Source organism: Bombina bombina, chromosome 1, assembly GCF_027579735.1.
Source record: "Bombina bombina isolate aBomBom1 chromosome 1, aBomBom1.pri, whole genome shotgun sequence".
In the NCBI taxonomy this organism is placed as follows: Eukaryota; Metazoa; Chordata; class Amphibia; order Anura; family Bombinatoridae; genus Bombina; species Bombina bombina.
This window is the reverse complement of record NC_069499.1, coordinates 1,342,581,664-1,342,605,786: the sequence shown is the minus strand read 5'-3', so window position 1 is coordinate 1,342,605,786 and position 24,123 is coordinate 1,342,581,664. Positions and strand designations below refer to the sequence as shown.

Here is a 24,123-nt window from a genome sequence, read left to right as displayed (position 1 = left end):
CTGCTTGTTTTATTGGTAATGTGGCAAGTTGAGTGATTATGCAGATTCTTTGATTTCTCTTCCCTGTGTTTTGTCAGGGATATTTAATCCGTTTTATGTAGAGAGATTTGTCTTGATCAGTATGTATTGTGCTGTGATTATGCGTTTTGCATCTAACTCTTCTTTACATTAATCTTCTAGAAGAAATTGTTGCCCATGCCAGCAATGTATCTGCTTTGGCTTTGGGAAAAAGTTCAGGTCGTCTCATGGCCACAGGAGGCGAAGACTGTCGTGTCAATTTGTGGTCCGTTAACAAACCCAACTGCATTATGGTGAGATCCTTTATCCAGTTTCTACTCTGCCTTCTCCATCATAGCCCTGTCCATTACTAAGTTCATTTTTCTTCTTGCAGAGTCTCACAGGACATACGTCTCCAGTGGAGAGCATGTGCTTTAACTCCTCTGAACAGCTGATAGTGGCTGGATCACAGTCTGGGTCCCTGCGGGTATGGGACTTGGAAGCTGCCAAGAGTAAGTGATTGATGCCCATGGTTGGGTGAGGGTCAAAAAATCTATGCTTCAGACCTTCTTTTTTGGGATTGGATGTGAACTTGTTTTAATTTTTAATTGGAAACCTTTTGATTGCTAAAACAAAAGAAATGTTATCATTTATGGTAGTGTGTAGAAACATTTATCTTCAAAGTGTGGTTGTATTCTCAGTAAAATACTGTGTGATGAATACAGAATTATAGACTATGAAGATGGTGTTCATGTCACAATTTTTCTCTTTCAGGTCTGAGAACATTAATGGGACATAAAGCAAACATTTGCAGTCTGGACTTTCATCCACATGGGGAGTATGTGGCATCTGGCTCCATAGACACAAATATCAAGGTAACTTTAGAACAAGGCAAATGGTCCCATAAAACTAATGATGTACATTTTTAAATTAGTGTGTGTGTGGCATGAAGTTGCCGGTGGAGGTAGAGTAATACTTCACAATATTATACAATTATCTGTTATTTATAATCGTTATTGAGCTGTCTAAAAAGCTCAAGTTAATTGCATAATTTTAATATACATTGATTTAATGTTAATAATTTGTGCAAATAAATTGAAAACAATTATTGACTTAATACTGTCTTAACTTTTAGCCTGGTGGTTTGCCCATTAAATACAGAACACTGTGTGTGTGTGTAATATATATTTGTGTATGTATATATGTGTGTGTGTGTGTGTATATGTATATATGTATGTATGTATGTATGTATATATATATATATATATATATATATATATATATATATATATATATATATATATATATATATATATATATATATATATATATATATATATATATATATATATATATATATAATGAGAGAGATATATCTCACAGATAATCATTAAATACATTTATGTAAAATTATGCAGTTAATTTGTGCTTTAATATTAGAAAATATTACACTGCACCCACCCGGCTACTGTGGCTTTTAAGTGTTAGTATTCTTCCTCCTTTTTAGTGCAATAACCACAATTTATATAATTTAAAAAACAAAACATTGCACATTGTTAATTTTAGTCACCGCTGCGGTAGCAGTGACCCATGTGCACAGTTTGCATATTTTTAATTTAAAGGAGGTGCCCCTTCTGGGTTGTGTCTTTTGAGGTTTTATGTGTATGTGTTGAGGTTTGTGTGTATGAAAGGTTACGGGTGCTATACATTTTTTTTTAAAATTTTTTTTGAGCTGCTTGAGAGAGGGTTTGTGGGTGTTTAACACATGGTCTTTATTTTTAAGTAGCATTATTCCTTTGAATAGCAAGAAAAAAAAGTATAATAAGCTAGACCATATAATGTCCAAATTGTTATAAATTGTGATATTTCAGTACCTTTTGTGTTATATTTCATGTTTGTCTGTTTCTTATTTAAAGAAAAGCAACAACAAATTAACCCCCCACCCCCAGCATTTTAGGGAGGTGGGGTAAGTTTAGGGACATTAAAGTGATAAGTAATTCCTTTAATGTCCCTGAAAGCATACAGGCTGGTATTTAAAATAGTCATGTTTTAATATTGTATTTGCAGCATTGATATTTATACAGATCAGTTTTTTCTTCCCCTCAAAACTAGACTGCAGCCTCTACAGCCAATGATAGGCCATAGTGTCCAAGCCATATACAGTAGAACTGAATAATCAACAATTTCTTAAAAAGACATTGCAAAAGTACATTTCTTTCATGTAATTGGCAAGAGTCCATGAGCTAGTGACGTATGGGATATACAATCCTACCAGGAGGGGCAAAGTTTCCCAAACCTCAAAATGCCTATAAATACACCCCTCATCACACCCTCAATTTAGTTTTACAAACTTTGCCTCCTATGGAGGTGGTGAAGTAAGTTTTTTGTGCTAGATTTCTATGTTGACATGCGCTTCTCAGCATTTTGAAGCCTGATTCCTCTAAGAGTACAGCGAATGTCAGAGGGATGTGAAGGGAGTATCACCTATTGAATGCAATGATTTTCCTAACTGGGATCTATTTCATAGGTTCTCTATCGGTCGTAGAGATTCATCTCCTACCTCCCTTTTCAGATCGACGATATACTCTCATATACCATTACCTCTACTAATAACTGTTTCAGTACTGGTTTGGCTATCTGCTTTATGTGGATGGGTGTCTTTTTGGTAAGTGTGTTTTTTATTACTTAAGACACCCCAGCTATGGTTTGGCACTTTATGCATTTATATAAAGTTCTAAATTTATGTATTGTACTTATATTTGCCATAAGTCAGGTTCATGTATTTCCTTGTGCAGACTGTCAGTTTCATATTTGGGGAAAATAAACATTTTTTTAAAGAAATATAAGAAATATTTTTCTTACCTGAGGTTTAGTGTCTTTTTTTTAAAAAAATTGACTACATTTTTCTTGCAGATTGCGGGCAGTATTAGGCCCTCGGGTGCGCCAAATGCTAGACTTTATTGCGTCATTCTTGGTATGAGAATTTTTTGGCGCAAAAGTACGTTCGTTGACGAAAGTTCGTCATTTCCGGCGTCGTAGTTGATGCCGAGTCTTTACACATGGTTGTGTCGTAAGTGACGCGAGTGTGTCATTTCCGGATGTTGTTTGCGCCAAACAATTTTCAGTTACATTGCTTTTTGCCTCTTGCTTTTCTCTATGTCAGAGGGCTATGCTTTTTGCATTTTTTTCCCATTCCTAAAACTGTCATATAAGGAAATTGATCATTTTGCTTTATATGTTGTTTTTTTCTTTTATATTTTGCAAGATGTCTCAATCTGATCCTGTCTCAGAAGTATCTGTTGGAACTTTGCTGCCTGACATCGGTTCTACCAAAGCTAAGTGCATTTGTTGTAAGATTGTGGAAATTTGTAATAGTTGTCATGATAAACTTTTTTACATGCAGATAGTGTGTCCATCAGTAATAGTACATTGCCGGTTGCATTTCCTTCAACTTCTGATGTACATGATATACCTATGAATTTGTTACTGATTCTATTCAGAAGGCTTTGTCTGCATTTCCGCCTTCTAATAAACGTAAAAGGTCTTTTAAAACTTCTCATAAAGTTGATGAAATTTCAAATGACCGACAACATAATGATTTATCCTCCTCTGATGAGGATCTATCAGATTCAGAAGATCCTTCCTCAGATATTGACACTGACAAATCTACTTATTTATTTAAAATGGAGTATATTCTTTCTTTTTAAAAGAAGTGTTAATTACTTTGGATATTGAGGAAGCCAGTCCTCTTGACGTTAAGACTAGTAAACGTTTAAATGCTGTTTTTAAACCTCCTGTGGTTACTCACAACCTTCCTGATGCTTTTTCTGATATGATTTCTAAGGAATGGAATAAGCTGGGTACTTCTTTTATTCCTTCTTCAAGGTTTAAAATAATTGTATCCTTTGCCAGCAATTTCAATAGAGTTTTGGGAAAAGATCCCCAAAGTTGATGGGGCTATTTCTACTCTTGCTAAACGTACCACTATTCCTATGGAAGACAGTACTTCTTTTAAAGATCTTTTAGATAGGAAACTTGAATCTTATCTAAGGAAAGCCTATTTATATTCAGGTCATCTTCTCAGGCCTGCAATTTCTTTGGCTGATGTTGCGGCTGCTTCAACATTTTGGTTGGAGAATTTAGCACAACAAGAATTGGATTCTGAGATATCTAGCATTGTTAGCTTGCTGCAACATGCTAATCATTTTATTTGTGATGCCATTTTTGATATTATCAAAATTGATGTTAGATCCATGTCTTTAGCTATTTTGGCTAGAAGAGCTTTGTGGCTTAAATCTTGGAATGCTGATATGACATCTAAGTCTAGATTACTATCTCTTTCTTTCCAAGGTAATAATTTATTTGGTTCTAAGTTGGATTTTATTATTTCAACTGTTACTGGGGGCAAAGGGAGTTTTCTTTCATGTAATTGGCAAGAGTCCATGAGCTAGTGACGTATGGGATATACATTCCTACCAGGAGGGGCAAAGTTTCCCAAACCTTAAAATGCCTATAAATACACCCCCCACCACACCCACAATTTCAGTTTTACAAACTTTGCCTCCTATGGAGGTGGTGAAGTAAGTTAAGTATGTTTTCATTTATTTAAGACCCTCTCAGCTATGGTTTGGCACTTTTATATGTAAAGTTCTAAATATATGTTTTGTACTTATATTTGCTATGATTCAGGTTAATCAGTATATTTCCTTCTTGCAGACTGTCAGTTTCATTTCGGGAAATGCATATTAAAAAAAAAAAAAAAAAATTTTCTTACCTGAAATTTTTCAATTTGACTCTTTTCTAAATTGCAGGCTGTTAGGCTCGCGGGAGCGCAAAATGCTATAATTTATTCATTCTTGGCGCCAGACTTTTTTGGCGCGAGAATTAAGTTTGTTGACGTAATTTCGTCATTTCCGGCGTCTTAGTTGGCGCCGAGAGTTTTCACGTAGTTGCGTCATCTATGACGCTCGTGTTTGTTGCAGACGTTCTTGGCGCCAAAAAATATTTTGTCAGTTGTGGGTGTCATACTTGGCGCCAGATTTTTGACATTATTTAAGTCTTTATTTCATTTTGCTTCTGGTTTCCAGAGGCTTATTTTGTTTGCATTTTTTCCCATTCCTGAAACTGTCATATAAGGAAATTGTTAATTTTGCTTTATATGTTATTTTTTTCTATTACATATTGCAAGATGTCTCAATCTGACCCTGTCTCTGAATCTACTATTGGAATCCTGCTTCCTGATGTCGGTTCTACCAAAGCTAAGTGCATTTGTTGTAAACTTGTGGTAACTGTTCCTCCGGCTGTAGTTTGTGTTAGTTGTCATGATAAACTTTCAAATGCAGACACTATTTCCATTAGTAGTAATCCATTACCTGTTGTTCCTTCAACATCTAATGCTCAGGATATTCCTGTTAATGTGAGAGAATTTGTTTCTAATTCCCTTCAGAAGGCTTTGTCTGTCATACCACCTTCTAATAAACGTAAAAGGTCTTTTAAAACTTCTCATAAAATTGATGAATTTTTAAGTGACCGACAGCATTCTGATTTATCTATCTCTGATGAGGATCTGTCTGGTTCAGAAGATTCTGCCTCAAATATTGACACTGACAAATCTTCATACTTATTTAAAATGGAGTATATTCGTTCCTTATTAAAAGAGGTGTTGATTGCATTAGATATGGAGGAGACTAGTCCTCTTGATATTAAAACCAGTAAACTTTTAAATTCGGTTTTTAAACCTCACGTACTTATTCCAGAGTTTTTTCCAGTTCCTGATGCTATTTCAGATGTAATTTCTAGGGAATGGAATAGACTGGGTACTTCTTTTACTCCTCCTTCAAGGTTTAAGAAACTGTATCCTTTGCCGACTGATAGATTGGAGTTTTGGGAAAAGATCCCCAAAGTTGATGGGGCCATCTCTACTCTTGCTAAACGTACTACTATTCCTACGGCAGATAGTACTTCTTTTAAAGATCCTTTAGATAGGAAACTTGAATCTTATCTAAGAAAGGCTTATTTATGTTCAGGTCATCTTCTTAGGCCTGCTATTTCTTTGGCTGATGTTGCTGCTGCTTCCACCTTTTGGTTGGAAACTTTAGCACAACAAGTACCAGATCATAACGTGTATAGCATTGTTAAGCTAATTCAACATGCTAATAATTTCATTTGTGATGCCATTTTTGATATCATTAGAATTGATGTCAGATATGTCTTTAGCTATATTAGCTAGAAGAGCTTTATGGCTTAAATCTTGGAATGCTGATATGACTTCTAAATCGACGTTGCTATCTCTCTTTCCAAGGTAATAAATTATTTGGTTCTCAGTTGGATTCTATTATTTCAACTGTCACTGGGGGGAAGGGAGCTTTTTTGTCTCAGGATAAAAAATCTAAGGGTAAATTTAGGGCTGCTAACCGTTTTCATTCCTTTCGTCAAAATAAGGAACAGAAACCTGACCCTTCCCCTAAGGGAACGGTTTCCAATTGGAAGCCTTCTCCAGTCTGGAATAAATCCAAGCCATTTAAAAAATCAAAATCGGCCCCCAAGTCCGCATAAAGGTGCGGCCCTCATTCCAGCACAGCTGGTAGGGGGCAGACTAAGATTTTACAAGGATGTTTGGATCAATTCAATCCAAAATCATTGGATTCAGAACATTATTTCTCAAGGGTACAGAATAGGTTTCAAAGTAAGACTGCCTGTGAGAATTTTCTTTCTCTCACGCATTCCAGTGAACCCAGTAAAGGCTCAAGCTTTCCTGAAGTGTGTTTCAGACCTGGAGTTATCTGGGGTAATTGTGCCAGGGGTCTGGGGTTTTATTCAAATCTGTTCATTGTTCCAAAGAAGGAGAATTCTTTCAGACCAGTTCTGGATCTAAAAATTTTGAATCGTTATGTAAGAATACCTACATTCAAAATGGTGACTAAGGACTATTCTGCATTTTGTTCAGCAAGGGCATTATATGTCTACAATAGACTTACAGGATGCATATCTTCATATTCCGATTCATCCAGATCACTATCAGTTCCTGAGATTCTCTTTTCTAGACAAGCATTACCAATTTGTTGCTCTTCCTTTTGGCCTAGCAACAGCTCCAAGGATCTTTTCAAAGGTTCTCGGTGCCCTACTCTCTGTAATCAGAGAGTGGGGTATTGCGGTGTTTCCTTATTTGGACGATATCTTGGTACTTGCTCAGTCTTTACGTTCTGCAGAATCTCACACGAATCAACTAGTGTTTCTTCAAAGACATGGTTGGAGGATCAATTTACCAAAAAGTTCTTTGATTCCTCAGACAAGGGTAACCTTTTTTTAGGTTTCCAAATAGATTCAGTATCCATGACTTTGTCTCTAACAGACAAGAGACGTCTGAAATTGGTTGCAGCTTGTCGAAACCTTCAGTCTCAATCATTCCCTTCAGTAGCTATGTGCATGGAGGTTTTAGGTCTCATGACTGCAGCATTGGACACGATCCCCTTTGCTCGTTTTCACATGAGACCTCTTCAGCTTTGTATGCTGAACCAATGGTGCAGGAATTATACAAATATATCACAATTAATATACTTAAATCCCAATATTCGACTATCTCTGACTTGGCGGTTAGATCACCATCGTTTAGTTCAAGGGGCCTCTCTTTTTTGTTAAGCCTGGACTGTGATCACAACAGATGCGAGTCTTTCAGGTTGGGGAGCTGTCTGGGGATCTCTGACAGCGCAGGGGGTTTGGAAATCTCAAGAGGCGAGATTACCAATCAATATTTTGGAACTCCGTGCGATTCTCAGAGCTCTTCAGTTTTGGCCTCTTCTTAAGAGAGAATCGTTTATTTGTTTTCAGACAGACAATGTCACAACCGTGGCGTATGTCAATCATCAAAGTGGGACTTACAGTCCTCAAGCTATGAAAGAAGTATCTTGGATCTAATTTCTGCGGTCCATATACCAGGTATAGACCATTGGGAAGCGGATTATCTCAGTCGCCAGACTTTACATCCGGGAGAGTGGTCTCTTCACCCAGATGTGTTTTTTCAGATTGTTCAGATGTGGGGGTTTCCAGAAATAGATCTGATGGCTTCTCATCTAAACGGTAAACTTCCCAGGTATCTGTCCAGGTCCAGGGATCCTCAGGTGGAAGCAGTGAATGCGTTGACACTTCCTTGGAGTTATCAACCTGCTTATATCTTTCCGCCTCTAGTTCTTCTTCCAAGAGTGATTTCCAAAATCATAATGGAGCGTTCATTTGTACTGCTGGTGGTTTCAGCATGGCCACACAGGTTTTGGTATGCGGATCTTGTTCGGATGTCCAGTTGCCAACCTTGACCACTTCAGTTAAGGCCAGACCTTCTATCTCAAGGTCCGTTTTTCCATCAGGATCTCAAATCATTAAATTTGAAGGTATGGAGATTGAACGCTTAGTGCTTAGTCATAGAGGTTTCTCTGACTCAGTGATTAATACTATGTTGCAGGCTCGTAAATCTGTGTCTAGAAAGATTTATTACCGAGTTTGGAAGACTTACATTTCTTGGTGTTCTTCTCATAAATTCTCTTGGCATTCTTTTAGAATTCCTAGAATTTTACAGTTTCTTCAGGATGGTTTGGATAAGGGTTTGTCTGCAAGTTCTTTGAAAGGACAAATATCTGCTCTTTCTGTTCTTGCTAATCTTCCTGATATTCATTGTTTTGTACAGGCTTTGGTTCGTATCAAGCCTGTCATTAGGTCAATCTCTCCTCCTTGGAGTCTTAATTTGATTTTGAGGGCTTTACAGGCTCCTCCGTTTGAGCCTATGCATTCTCTGGACATTAAATTACTTTCTTGGAAAGTATTGTTCCTTTTGGCCATCTCTTCTGCTAGAAGAGTTTCTGAATTATCTGCTCTTTCTTGTGAGTCTCCTTTTCTGATTTTTTTTTTTCATCAGGATAAGGCGGTTTTGCGGACTTCATTTAAATTTTTACCTAAAGTTGTGAATTCCAACAACATTAGTAGAGAAATTGTTGTCTCGTCGTTGTGTCCTAATCCTAAGAATTCTCTGGAGAGATCTTTACATTCTTTGGATGTGGAAAGAGCTTTGAAATATTATAATGAAGCTACTAAAGATTTCAGAAAGACTTCTAGTCTATTTGTTATCTTTTCTGGTTCTAGGAAAGGTCAGAAGGCTTCTGACATTTCTTTGGCATCTTGGTTAAAGCTTTTGATTCATCATGGTTATTTGGAATCGGGTAAATCCCCGCCTCCGAGGATTACGGCTCATTCTACTAGATCAGTTTCTACTTACAGGGCTTTTAAGAATGAAGCTTCTGTTGATCAGATTTGCAAAGCAGCAACTTGGTCTTCTTTGCATACTTTTACTAAATTCTACCATTTTGATGTTTTCTCTTCTTCAGAAGTAGTTTTTGGTAGAAAAGTACTTCAGGCAGCTGTTTCAGTTTGATTCTTCTGCTTATAATTTCAGTTTTTTTTCATTATTGAGATTAAAACTTTTGATTTGGGTTGTGGATTAATTTTTCAGCGGAATTGGCTGTCTTTATTTTTATCCCTCCCTCTCTAGTGACTCTTACGTGGAGTTCCACATCTTGGGTATTTGCTATCCCATACGACACTAGCTCATGGACTCTTGCCAATTACATGAAAGAAAACATAATTTATGTAAGAATTTACCTGATAAATTCATTTCTTTCATATTGGCAAGAGTCCATGAGACCCACCCTTTTTATGGTGGTTATGATTTTTTTGTATAAAGCACAATTATTCCAATACCTTATTGATGCTTTCGCTCCTTTCTTATCACCCCACTTCTTGGCTATTTCGTTAAACTGAATTGTGGGTGTGGTGGGGGGTGTATTTATAGGCATTTTAAGGTTTGGGAAACTTTGCCCCTCCTGGTAGGAATGTATATCCCATACGTCACTAGCTCATGGACTCTTGCCAATATGAAAGAAATGAATTTATCAGGTAAATTCTTACATAAATTATGTTTTTTTGCCTCAGGATAAAAAAACCTAAGGGTAAATCTAAGGCTTCTAATCGTTTTCGTTCCTTTCATCAAAATAAGGAACAAAAATCTAATCCTTCCCTCAAGGAATCTGTCTCCAATTGGAAGCCTTCCTCAAATTGGAGTAAATCCAAGCCATTTAAGAAACCAAAGTCAGCCCCTAAGTCCGCATGAAGGTGCGGCCCTCATTCCAGCTCAGCTGGTAGGGGGCAGATTAAGGTTTTTCATGGATGTTTGGATAAATTCTGTCCAAAATCAATGGATTCAGAGCATTGTCTCTCAGGGGTATCTAATAGGATTCAGAGTAAGACCTCCTGTGAGAAGATTTTTTTTCTCTCACGTATCCCAGCAAATCCAGTAAAAGCTCAGGCTTTCCTGAAGTGTGTTTCAGACCTGGAGGTTTCAGGGGTAATCATGCCAGTACCTTTTCAGGGACAAGGTCTGGGGTTTTATTCAAATCTATTCATTGTCCCAAAGAAGGAAAATTGATTCAGAGCAGTTCTGGATCTGAAAATTTTGAATCGTTATGTAAGAGTACCAACTTTCAAGATGGTGACTGTAAGAACTATTCTGCCTTTTGTTCAGCAAGGACATTATATGTCCACAATAGACTTGCAGGATGCATACCTTCATATTCCGATTCATCCAGATCATTATCATCAGTTCCTGAGATTCTCTTTTCTAGACAAGCATTAACAATTTGATGCTCTTCCATTTGGCCTAGCAACAGCTCCAAGAATCTTTTCAAAGGTTCTCGGTGCCCTGCTCTCTGTAACCAGAGAGCAGGGTATTGCGGTCCTTATTTGGACGATATCTTGGTACTAGCTCAGTCTTTACGTTCTGCAGAATCTCACACGAATCAACTAGTGTTGTTTCATCGAAAGCATGGTTGGAGGATCAATTTACCAAAAAGTTTCTTGATTCCTCAGACAAGGGTCACCTTTTTAGGCTTCCAGATAGATTCAGTGTCCATGACTCTCTGTCTCTCTAACAGACAAGAGACGTTTGAAATTGGTTGCAGCCTGTCGGCACCTTCAGTCTGTCATTCCCTTCAGTGGCTGTGTCCTGTTCTGTCTCAGGATATCATGTGAGAGCCTCATTGTCTGGAACAGTTGCTTTAAAGGAAGATTAGTAGAAGCCATACTGATTGAAAATGAAAACAAACTTATTTAAACAAAATACTTTGTTTAAGCAAATACTTGCAGAATATTTAAATATGCTACTCAGGTATGTTAAGACCACATACAGCAGGAGTGAAAATAAACAAAACTAGTAAGCAGAGATGCAGATTCAAAAAGGAAAGTCTTTCTCCTGATAATAACTGAAATGTAAGATTAGCACAAGGCAGAAAACAACTTGTAAGCAGGTTTAAAGGTAAAGTCTTTCTCCTGGTAATTGCTGAGTGCAGGAATTGCACAAGGCAGGAAACAAACTTGCAAACTGGTAACAGGTTTAAAGGTAAAGTCTTTCTCCTGGTAATTGCTGAGTGCAAGAATTGCACAAGGCAGGAAACAGACTTGTGAACTGGTAACAGGTGTAAAGGTAAAGTCTTTCTCCTGGTTATAGCTGAGTGCAGGAATTGCACAAGGCAGGAAACAAACTTGTGAACTGGTAACAGGTTTAAAGGTAAAGTCTTTCTCCTGGTTATAGCTGTGTGCAGGAATTGCACAAGGCAGGAAACAAACTTGTGAACTGGTAACAGGTTTAAAGGTAAAGTCTTTCTCCTGGTTATAGCTGAGTGCAGGAATTGCACAAGGCAGGAAACAAACTTGTGAACTGGTAACAGGTTTAAAGGTAAAGTCTTTCTCCTGGTTATAGCTGAGTGCAGGAATTGCACAAGGCAGGATACAAACTTGTAGATTGGTAACAGGTTTAAAGGTAAAGGCTTTCTCCTGGTAATACCTTGTAAACAGGTGCAAAGGTGAAATCTTTCTCCAAAGAAGTACAGGAAACAGGTTCTGACTTGACAAAACAGATCCAATGTGAAGACACTAATGCAGACTAAAAGCCATCCTTAAATAGGGAGGTTTTGCACAGGGTTGGTTCTGATTAATTCCAGAATTGAGAAAACCTGTGTGTTGCACAGGTGTAATAACATATAAGGCAAATAGTTATTTATCAGATCTTTTAAGTTCCTTGCTATTGCTAGAACTGGCTGTGGCTCAACATGTAAGCAAACAGAAATAGCAACCACAGAGCTACAGGTTCAAATCCCCACACAGCCCTTCTTAGCAGAATGCCTCCCAGACCTTTTCTTTTTCTTTTTAGTCTGGAGGCTTGGTTCATGACACTATGTGCATGGAAGTTTTAGGCCTCATGACTGCAGCATCGGAAGCGATTCCTTTTGCTCGTTTTCACATGAGACCTCTCCAGCTTTGTATGCTGAATCAATGGTGCAGGGATTATACAAAGATATCGCAATTAATATCCTTAAATCCCAATGTTCGACACTCTCGTGGTGGTTAAATCACCAGCGTTTAGTTCAAGGGGCTTCTTTTGTTTGGCCAACCTGGACTGTGGTCACTAGAGATGCAAGTCTTTCAGGTTGGGGAGCTGTTTGGGGATCTCTGACAGCACAAGGGGTTTGGAAATCTCAAGTGGCGAGATTACCAATCAATATTTTAGAACTCCGTGCAATTCTCAGAGCTCTTTAGTTTTGGCCTCTGTTGAAGAGAGAGCCGTTCATTTGTTTTCAGACAGACAATATCACAACTGTGGCATATGTTGATCATCAGGGTGGGACTCAGTCCCCAAGCTATGAGAGAAGTATCTCGGATACTTGCTTGGGCGGAATCCAGCTCCTGTCTAATCTCTGCGGTGCATATCCCAGGTGTAGACAATTGGGAGGCGGATTATCTCATCCGTCAGACTTTACATCCGGGGGAGTGGTCCCTCCATCCAGATGTGTTTTCTCAGATTGTTCAGATGTGGGGTCTTCCAGAGAGAAATCTGATGGCTTCTCATCTAAGCAAGAAACTTCCCAGATACCTGTCCAGGGATGTCCAGGCGGAAGCAGTGGATGCTTTGACACTTCCTTGGTGTTATCATCCTGCTTATATTTTCCCGCCTCTAGTTCTTCCGAGAGTGATCTCCAAAATCATCATGGAACAATAGTTTGTGTTGCTGGTGGCTCCAGCTTGGCCTCACAGGTTTTGGTATGCGGATCTTGTTCGGATCTTCAGTTGCCATCCTTGGCCACTTCCGTGAAAGCCGGACCTACTGTCTCAAGGTCCGTTTTTCCATCAGGATCTCAAATCATTAAATTTGAAGGTATGGAAATTGAGCGCTTAGTGCTAAGTCATAGAGGTTTCTCTGACTCAGTGATTAATACTATGTTACAAGCTCGTAAATCTGTCTCTAGAAAGATTATCGAGTTTGGAAGACTTACATTTCATGGTGTTCTTCTCATAAATTCTCTTGGCATTCTTTTAGAATTCCAAGAATTTTACAGTTTCTTCAGGATGGTTTGGATAAGGGTTTGTCTGCAAGTTCCTTGAAGGGACAAATCTCTGCTCTTTCTGTTTTATTTCACAGAAAGATTGCTAAACTTCCTGATATTCACTGTTTTGTACAGGCTTTAGTTCGTATTAAGTCTGTCATTAAATCAATTTCTCCTCCTTGCAGTCTTAATTTGGTTTTGAGGGCGTTACAGGCTCCTCCATTTGAGCCTATGCATTCTTTGGACATTTAAACTACTTTCTTGGAAAGTGTTGTTCCTTTTGGCCATCTCTTCTGCTAGAAGAGTTTCTGAGCTATCTGCTCTTTCTTGTGAATCTCCTTTTCTGATTTTTCATCAGGATAAGGCGGTTTTGCAGACTTCATTTAAATTTTTACCTAAAGTTGTGAATTCTAGCAACATTAGTAGAGAAATTGTCCCTTCCTTGTGTCCTAATCCTAAGAATACTTTGGAAAGATCCTTACATTCTTTGGATGTGGTAAGAGCTTTGAAATATTTTGTTATATTTTCTGGTCCTAGGAAAGGTCAGAAGGCTTCTGCCATTTCCTTGGCTTCTTGGTTAAAGCTTTTGATTCATCAAGCTTATTTTGATTCGGGTCAGGCCCGCCTCAGAGAATTACAGCTCATTCTACTAGATCAGTCTCCACTTCGTGGGCTTTTAAGAATGAAGCTTCAGTTGATCAAATTTGCAGAGTGGCAACTTGGTCTTCTTTACATACATTTACTAAATTCTACTGTTTTGATGTATTTGCTTCTTCAGAAGCAGTTTTTGGTAGAAAAGTTCTTCAGGCAGCTGTTTCAGTTTGATTCTTCTGCTGATGTTTTAAGTTTTTCTTGTCATTTAAAGAAGAAACTTATATTTTGGGTTGTGGATTATTTTTTCAGCGGATTATGGCTGTTGTTTATGTTTATCCCTCCCTCTCTAGTGACTCTTGTGTGGAGTTCCACATCTTGGGTATTGATATCCCATACATCACTAGCTCATGGACTCTTGCCAATTACATGAAAGGAAACATAATTTATGTAAGAACTTACCTGATAAATTCATTTCTTTCATATTGGCAGGAGTCCATGAGGCCCACTCTTTTTTTATGGTGGTTATGATTTTTTTTGTATAAAGCACAATTATTTCCAAATTCCTTTGATGCTTTTTACTCCTTTATCACCCCACTACTTGGCTATTCATTAAACTGAATTGTGGGTGTGGTGAGGGGTGTATTTATATTCATTTTGAGGTTTGGGAAACTTTGCCCCTCCTGGTAGGATTGTATATCCCATATGTCACTAGCTCATGGACTCTTGTCAATATGAAAAATTAATTTATCAGGTAAATTCTTACATAAATTATGTTTTTTCCTTCTCCTTGCATCATGTGAGGCTATCGAGCAATAACAAAATCAATATACATATACGCTGTGAATTCTTGCACAAGCTCATTTGGAGCTAGTGCCTCCAGAATTTTTTTTTTTTAATTGCATGATTTATCTAAATCATGAAAGGTGTTTTTTTTTTTTTTTTTTTTTTTTTTAGTTTTTACTTTAGTGTTCCGTTTAATGGTAGCCTGCTCCTGAATGGCTTGTAATGTGCGTACTTTCCCTGAGGCAACAAGTACACTGAAACATGTTGCCATTGAAAATAATGACTTCTACACTAAAACTTTTTATTAGCTGAAACATCCCAACTGCCTAGTTTTAAAGAAAGAGAAAAAAAAAGTGTTCCCTCTCAGGCACTGGTTTTTAAACCTTTCCTAAGGCCTCCCCAGCAGGCCAGGTTTTCAGGATTACTTTGGATGACAGCAGGTAAAATACCAATGTTTACTAATCAACTGATTATTTCACCTGTCCTCTAGTTCAGATATCATCAAAATGTCGCCTTTTAGGGAGGCCTGAGGACAGGTTTAAAAACCATTGCTCTTTAAGCAAGATATTTTTTTTTTTTGGGCTGCCCAGCAGTGAAATGGTTAATAAGGGTTTCATACCTTGCTGTCTGCATTGTGTATTAAAAACAGCACTAAAGAGTCTAAGTGAAAACAACCAAATTGTGATAAGAAATGCAGACAAGGGTGGATCTATTGTTGTAATGGATAAGACACATTTCATCCAGGAAGCTAATAGGGAATTGATGGATGATAAACAATACAGTAAATTAGAGGTTGATCCTACCCCTAGATTCAAGAGAGAACTGTCACACCTTATTGATGAAGGTTTCGGGGAGGGACACTTTGATTTAAATACTAAGGAATATCTTATTGTTGGTCAACCAGTCATGCCAGTATTTAATATACTTCCTAAGATTCACAAAGGCATTGAAAACATGACTGGCAGACCCATAATAAGTGGGATTGGATCACTTAATGAACATCTCTCACAATGGCTTGATGAGATCTTACAGCCAATAGTAAAATCATTAAATAGCTATTTATGTGATACAAAACAATTGCTAAAAGAAACTGATAAGATCAAATGGGAACAAAACTTTGGATGGTTAACTATAGATGTACAATCTTTATATTCTTCTATCCCCCACAATATGGGGCTGAAGGCTATTGAATACTTTTTAACGAATGTTGAAGGTTACAATGAAGAATTTTGCAATTATGTTTTACGTGTGTAACGAAATATTTACTAATGCATAACTTTTTTTCCTTTGAGGGGGCTTTTTACCTCCAGAGATGTGGGACAGCTATGGGGGCAAAATTTGCCCCCTCCTATGCCAACCTCTTTATGGGGTGGTGGGAGCTGTCCCACATCTATGGATGTGGTAGCCCCCTCAAGGGTAACATCATCTATTACAAAAGGTTTATTGATGATCTTATATGTATTTGGAATGGAGACAAAAAGAGTGCTATGGAATTTGTTGCACTACTGAATACCAATAATGTAGGCATTAGATTCACTAGTGAGTTTGAAAAACACAAAATACATTATTTAGATGTAGAATTAAGTGGAAATGTTAAAGGACACATATTAACAGAGGTATATACTAAACCTATCTCAGGGAATACACTATTGCATGCCCATAGCAACCATCCAAAACGGGTATTCAACTCTGTGGCGAAAGGTCAATATATAAGATTAAAAAGAAACTGTAATACAGAAGTAACCTATCAAAAACATTCAGAAATATTAAGCAATAAACTAAAGGAAAGAGGCTACTCATATAGAATGATTGAGACAGCGAAAAAATCAGTAGCCTCAATAAATAGAGCTGATCTTTTAAAAGAAAAGACACATGAACATATCAATAAAAAGGATGATAGAGTAACCTTTGTAATAAAATACAGCAATCAATATCACCAAATCTGTTCCATTATCAAAAACCATCTACCCTTATTACAAGCAGATGAGAAACTTATAAATATCTCAAGAAAAGGATGTCGATTTTCCTTTAAAAAGGGAATTTCTATAGGAAATAAAATATCTCCAACTAAACTGAGAAAGAACAACACTACACAAAGTTCCTGGTTAACCTTTAAGGGAACCTATCATTGTAGCAATTTTAGCTGTAAGGCGTGTGAATTATTGCAAGAAGGCAACTCTTACAGGAGCTCTGTCACAGGAGAAAGATTTTTTCATAAATCATGTTTAAATTGTAGAGAAACTTATGTTGTGTACCTACTAACTTGCACCCTGTGTGACCTACAATATGTAGGACTCACAACGAGGGAAGCACGTGAAAGGATAAGAGAACATGTTAACAACATCAAACATTCCTCTCTTTCTACTCCATTAGTGCAACACTTTAAACTACAGCATCAAAGTAACACCAATTCTCTAAAATGGACTATAATTGAAAAAGTGTACAAAAATATGAGAGGCAAGAGTAGGGATGATGTATTAGCCCAAAAAGAGGTTTTTTTGGATCCATAAATTGAAAACGAGATGGCCCCTAGGAATGAATTCAGAATATGACATAATAAACCATTGGCAATGAAAAATTCATTAATATGTATAATAAGACATTTTATCCAAATGTTAAATTACACATAGGGAGAGACAAAAAATATATAGCTTTCGGTGTTTTAATGAACACTATAAGGACAAAACCAATAACTTAATATATTTTTGATGAAACAATTCTTTAATGACAGTGTCGCACACACACAAAATTATATAAAACAAATAAAGATAACAACTGATAAATGAATGTTTAAGTGAAGAGAAAAGTTAGAAAGTCCGAAATGACTTTAATTACAGTCTTAAAAATTATAAGCAAAAATTGAGCCCACTCGATCTAGAATTGGTTCCAAAATTTGGCCATAATGAGATTTGGATATGAGCTAGCTCACAGTATAAGCTTTTTTGTAGACTTATAGTTTCTGTATAGCTAATAGAATTTAACACATAAAATCCAAAGTGAAATGATTAAATAGAATAATTATGATTTAAGAAATGGAATGTATAGGTAAATACAAAACACAAAAGAGCTGAATATGCTCCGATAAAACATAATGTTTTTACAATAGGGCAAGATTAAAAGGATATATATATGTTATTTTAACTTAATATATCTGTTAATTTATAAACACCTAAGCACTGTAGGTTGTCAAGGGTTAAGCAAGCTAGATACATAGCAGGTTAAGGATAGGGCAGTTAGAGAGGTGTGTAGAGGTTTAATTAACCAATAGAAACTTTGTATTTGTTTTAAATTTCACAGGCAAGGTTCCAACAAGCTATGATTACGGCAATAGCCGAAACGCGTAAGCTGGAAAACTGCCTTTGATATTTCCTGCTGTATAAATATTGAAATGTGCATATATGTTTTTATTGCATCTGCTGCAAATTGCTTGTAAGCAAAATAAAAGCTAAGTTTTATCTTCACCACTACGACTGTCTGGTGCTCCTATTATTTGCTCTTTTGGATTTGCATTGTGTAGTGTTTGCTAACTGTAGAGTGCAGTTCCATAATTAACTGCTTCATTGCTGCGCTGCTCACAAAATCTGGCCTTAGAAGGAACACTAGTCTCCACTGCATGGAGGCTGTTAGTTCAATAATTCAAATTGACTATCTTCTAGTGAGGTGGCAAATCTTTGTGCCTCAAAGAGAATTAAAAACCATATGAAAACAAAAGGTAATAACGAATATTTCTCCAACATAGGTGTGTCCGGTCCACGGCGTCATCCTTACTTGTGGGATATTCTCTTCCCCAACAGGAAATGGCAAAGAGCCCAGCAAAGCTGGTCACATGATCCCTCCTAGGCTCCGCCTACCCCAGTCATTCTCTTTGCCGTTGTACAGGCAACATCTCCACGGAGATGGCTTAGAGTTTTTTAGTGTTTAACTGTAGTTTTTATTAGTCAATCAAGAGTTTGTTATTTTAAAATAGTGCTGGTATGTACTATTTACTCTGAAACAGAAAAGAGATGAAGATTTCTGTTTGTAAGAGGAAAATGATTTTAGCAACCGTTACTAAAATCGATGGCTGTTCCACACAGGACTGTTGAGAGGAATTAACTTCAGTTGAGGGAACAGTGAGCAGAATTTTGCTGCTTGAGGTATGACACATTCTAACAAGACGATGTAATGCTGGAAGCTGTCATTTTCCCTATGGGATCCGGTAAGCCATTTTTATTACAGACAGTAAATAAGGGCTTCACAAGGGCTTTTTAAGACTGTAGACATTTTCTGGGCTAAATCGATTCATATATAAACATATTTAGCCTTGAGGAATCATTTTAATCTGGGTATTTTGTAAAATAATATCGGCAGGCACTGTTTTGGACACCTTATTCTCTAGGGGCTTTCCCTAATCATAGGCAGAGTCTCATTTTCGCGCCGGTATTGCGCACTTGTTTTTGAGAAGCATGACATGCAGTCGCATGTGTGAGGAGCTCTGAAAAGACTTTCTGAAGGCGTCATTTGGTATCGTATTCCCCTTTGGGCTTGGTTGGGTCTCAGCAAAGCAGATACCAGGGACTGTAAAGGGGTTAAAGATAAAAACGGCTCCGGTTCCGTTATTTTAAGGGTTAAAGCTTCCAAATTTGGTGTGCAATACTTTTAAGGCTTTAAGACACTGTGGTGAAATTTTGGTGAATTTTGAACAATTCCTTCATACTTTTTCGCAATTGCAGTAATAAAGTGTGTTCAGTTTAAAATTTAAAGTGACAGTAACGGTTTTATTTTAAAACGTTTTTTTGTACTTTGTTATCAAGTTTATGCCTGTTTAACATGTCTGAACTGCCAGATAGACTGTGTTCTGAATGTGGGGAAGCCAAGGTTCCTTCTCATTTAAATAGATGTGATTTATGTGACACAAAATTTAGAGAAAATGATGCCCAAAATGATTCCTCAAGTGAGGGGAGTAAGCATGGTACTGCATCATCCCCTCCTTCGTCTACACCAGTCTTGCCCACTCAGGAGGCCCCTAGTACATCTAGCGCGCCAATACTCCTTACTATGCAACAATTAACGGCTGTAATGGATAATTCTATCAAAAACATTTTAGCCAAAATGCCCACTTATCAGCGTAAGCGCGACTGCTCTGTTTTAGATAATACTGAAGAGCATGAGGACGCTGATGATATTGTTTCTGAAGGGCCCCTACACCAGTCTGAGGGGGCCAGGGAGGTTTTGTCTGAGGGAGAAATTTCAGATTCAGGGAAAATTTCTCAACAAGCTGAACCTGATGTGATTACATTTAAATTTAAGTTGGAACATCTCCGCGCTCTGCTTAAGGAGGTGTTATCCACTCTGGATGATTGTGAGAATTTGATCATCCCAGAGAAACTATGTAAAATGGACAAGTTCCTAGAGGTCCCGGGGCCCCCAGAAGCTTTTCCTATACCCAAGCGGGTGGCGGACATTGTAAATAAAGAATGGGAAAGGCCCGGTATACCTTTCGTCCCTCCCCCCATATTTAAAAAATTGTTTCCTATGGTCGACCCCAGAAAGGACTTATGGCAGACAGTCCCCAAGGTCGAGGGGGCGGTTTCTACTTTAAACAAACGCACCACTATACCCATAGAAGATAGTTGTGCTTTCAAAGATCCTATGGATAAAAAATTAGAAGGTTTGCTTAAAAAGATGTTTGTTCAGCAAGGTTACCTTCTACAACCAATTTCATGCATTGTCCCTGTCACTACAGCCGCGTGTTTCTGGTTCGATGAGCTAGAAAAGGCGATCGATAGTGGTTCTCCTCCTTATGAGGAGATTATGGACAGAATCCGTGCTCTCAAATTGGCTAATTCTTTCACCCTAGACGCCACTTTGCAATTGGCTAGGTTAGCGGCGAAAAATTCTGGGTTTGCTATTGTGGCGCGCAGAGCGCTTTGGTTGAAATCTTGGTCAGCGGATGCGTCTTCCAAGAACAAATTGCTTAACATTCCTTTCAAGGGGAAAACGCTGTTTGGCCCTGACTTGAAAGAGATTATCTCTGATATCACTGGGGGTAAGGGCCACGCCCTTCCTCAGGATAGGTCTTTCAAGGCCAAAAATAAACCTAATTTTCGTCCCTTTCGTAGAAACGGACCAGCCCCAAGTGCTACGTCCTCTAAGCAAGAGGGTAATACTTCTCAAGCCAAGCCAGCCTGGAGACCAATGCAAGGCTGGAACAAGGGAAAGCAGGCCAAGAAACCTGCCACTGCTACCAAGACAGCATGAAATGTTGGCCCCCGATCCGGGACCGGATCAGGTGGGGGGCAGACTCTCTCTCTTCGCTCAGGCTTGGGCAAGAGATGTTCTGGATCCTTGGGCACTAGAAATAGTCTCCCAAGGTTATCTTCTGGAATTCAAGGGGCTTCCCCCAAGGGGGAGGTTCCACAGGTCTCAATTGTCTTCAGACCACATAAAAAAACAGGCATTCTTACATTGTGTAGAAGACCTGTTAAAAATGGGAGTGATTCATCCTGTTCCATTAGGAGAACAAGGGATGGGGTTCTACTCCAATCTGTTCGTAGTTCCCAAAAAAGAGGGAACGTTCAGACCAATCTTAGATCTCAAGATCCTAAACAAGTTTCTCAAGGTTCCATCGTTCAAAATGGAAACCATTCGAACAATTCTTCCTTCCATCCAGGAAGGTCAATTCATGACCACGGTGGATTTAAAGGATGCGTATCTACATATTCCTATCCACAAGGAACATCATCGGTTCCTAAGGTTCGCATTCCTGGACAAGCATTACCAGTTCGTGGCACTTCCTTTCGGATTAGCCACTGCTCCAAGGATTTTCACAAAGGTACTAGGGTCCCTTCTAGCGGTGCTAAGACCAAGGGGCATTGCAGTAGTACCTTACTTGGACGACATTCTGATTCAAGCGTCGTCCCTTCCTCAAGCAAAGGCTCACACGGACATAGTCCTGGCCTTTCTCAGATCTCACGGATGGAAAGTGAACGTAGAAAAGAGTTCTCTATCTCCGTCAACAAGGGTTCCCTTCTTGGGAACAATAATAGACTCCTTAGAAATGAGGATTTTTCTGACAGAGGCCAGAAAAACAAAACTTCTAAACTCTTGTCAAATACTTCATTCCGTTCCTCTTCCTTCCATAGCGCAGTGCATGGAAGTAATAGGTTTGATGGTAGCGGCAATGGACATAGTTCCTTTTGCGCGCATTCATCTAAGACCATTACAACTGTGCATGCTCAGTCAGTGGAATGGGGACTATACAGACTTGTCTCCGACGATACAAGTAAATCAGAGGACCAGAGATTCACTCCGTTGGTGGCTGTCCCTGGACAACCTGTCACAAGGGATGAACTTCCGCAGACCAGAGTGGGTCATTGTCACGACCGACGCCAGTCTGATGGGCTGGGGCGCGGTCTGGGGACCCCTGAAAGCTCAGGGTCTTTGGTCTCGGGAAGAATCTCTTCTACCGATAAATATTCTGGAACTGAGAGCGATACTCAATGCTCTCAAGGCTTGGCCTCAGCTAGCAAAGGCCAAGTTCATACGGTTTCAATCAGACAACATGACGACTGTTGCGTACATCAACCATCAGGGGGGAACAAGGAGTTCCCTGGCGATGGAAGAAGTGACCAAAATCATTCAATGGGCGGAGACTCACTCCTGCCACCTGTCTGCAATCCACATCCCAGGAGTGGAAAATTGGGAAGCGGATTTTCTGAGTCGTCAGACATTACATCCGGGGGAGTGGGAACTCCATCCGGAAATCTTTGCCCAAATTACTCAACTGTGGGGCATTCCAGACATGGATCTGATGGCCTCTCGTCAGAACTTCAAGGTTCCTTGCTACGGGTCCAGATCCAGGGATCCCAAGGCGACTCTAGTAGATGCACTAGTAGCACCTTGGACCTTCAAACTAGCTTATGTATTCCCGCCGTTTCCTCTCATCCCCAGGCTGGTAGCCAGGATCAATCAGGAGAGGGCATCGGTGATCTTGATAGCTCCTGCGTGGCCACGCAGGACTTGGTATGCAGATCTGGTGAATATGTCATCGGCTCCACCATGGAAGCTACCTTTGAGACGAGACCTTCTTGTTCAAGGTCCGTTCGAACATCCGAATCTGGTCTCACTCCAACTGACTGCTTGGAGATTGAACGCTTGATCTTATCAAAACGAGGGTTCTCAGATTCTGTTATTGATACTCTTGTTCAGGCCAGAAAGCCTGTAACTAGAAAAATTTACCACAAAATATGGAAAAAATATATCTGTTGGTGTGAATCTAAAGGATTCCCTTGGGACAAGGTAAAAATTCCTAAGATTCTATCCTTTCTTCAAGAAGGATTGGAGAAAGGATTATGTGCAAGTTCCTTGAAGGGACAGATTTCTGCCTTGTCTGTGTTACTTCACAAAAAGCTGGCAGCTGTGCCAGATGTTCAAGCCTTTGTTCAGGCTCTGGTTAGAATCAAGCCTGTTTACAAACCTTTGACTCCTCCTTGGAGTCTCAACTTAGTTCTTTCAGTTCTTCAGGGGGTTCCGTTTGAACCCTTACATTCCGTTGATATTAAGTTATTATCTTGGAAAGTTTTGTTTTTGGTTGCAATTTCTTCTGCTAGAAGAGTTTCAGAATTATCTGCTCTGCAGTGTTCTCCTCCTTATCTGGTGTTCCATGCAGATAAGGTGGTTTTACGTACTAAACCTGGTTTTCTTCCGAAAGTTGTTTCTAACAAAAACATTAACCAGGAGATAGTCGTGCCTTCTTTGTGTCCGAATCCAGTTTCAAAGAAGGAACGTTTGTTGCACAATTTGGATGTTGTTCGCGCTCTAAAATTCTATTTAGATGCTACAAAGGATTTTAGACAAACATCTTCCTTGTTTGTTGTTTATTCTGGTAAAAGGAGAGGTCAAAAAGCAACTTCTACCTCTCTCTCTTTTTGGATTAAAAGCATCATCAGATTGGCTTATGAGACTGCCGGACGGCAGCCTCCTGAAAGAATCACAGCTCATTCCACTAGGGCTGTGGCTTCCACATGGGCCTTCAAGAACGAGGCTTCTGTTGATCAGATATGTAGGGCAGCGACTTGGTCTTCACTGCACACTTTTACCAAATTTTACAAGTTTTATACTTTTGCTTCTTCTGAGGCTATTTTTGGGAGAAAGGTTTTGCAAGCCGTGGTGCCTTCCATTTAGGTGACCTGATTTGCTCCCTCCCTTCATCCGTGTCCTAAAGCTTTGGTATTGGTTCCCACAAGTAAGGATGACGCCGTGGACCGGACACACCTATGTTGGAGAAAACAGAATTTATGTTTACCTGATAAATTACTTTCTCCAACGGTGTGTCCGGTCCACGGCCCGC

General features: G+C 38.8%; 1 protein-coding gene across 1 annotated transcript in view; it reads left to right on the top strand.

Moving 5' to 3' along the window:
• KATNB1 (katanin regulatory subunit B1) overlaps positions 1 to 24,123 on the top strand; it is a 347,224-nt gene that overhangs the window by 15,493 nt on the left and 307,608 nt on the right. Inside the window, exons 3-5 of the mRNA XM_053719531.1 lie at positions 181 to 311; positions 392 to 509; positions 772 to 872. Of these exons, the coding sequence (XP_053575506.1) occupies positions 181 to 311; positions 392 to 509; positions 772 to 872 (350 nt within the window). The remainder of the gene's footprint in view (positions 1 to 180; positions 312 to 391; positions 510 to 771; positions 873 to 24,123) is intronic.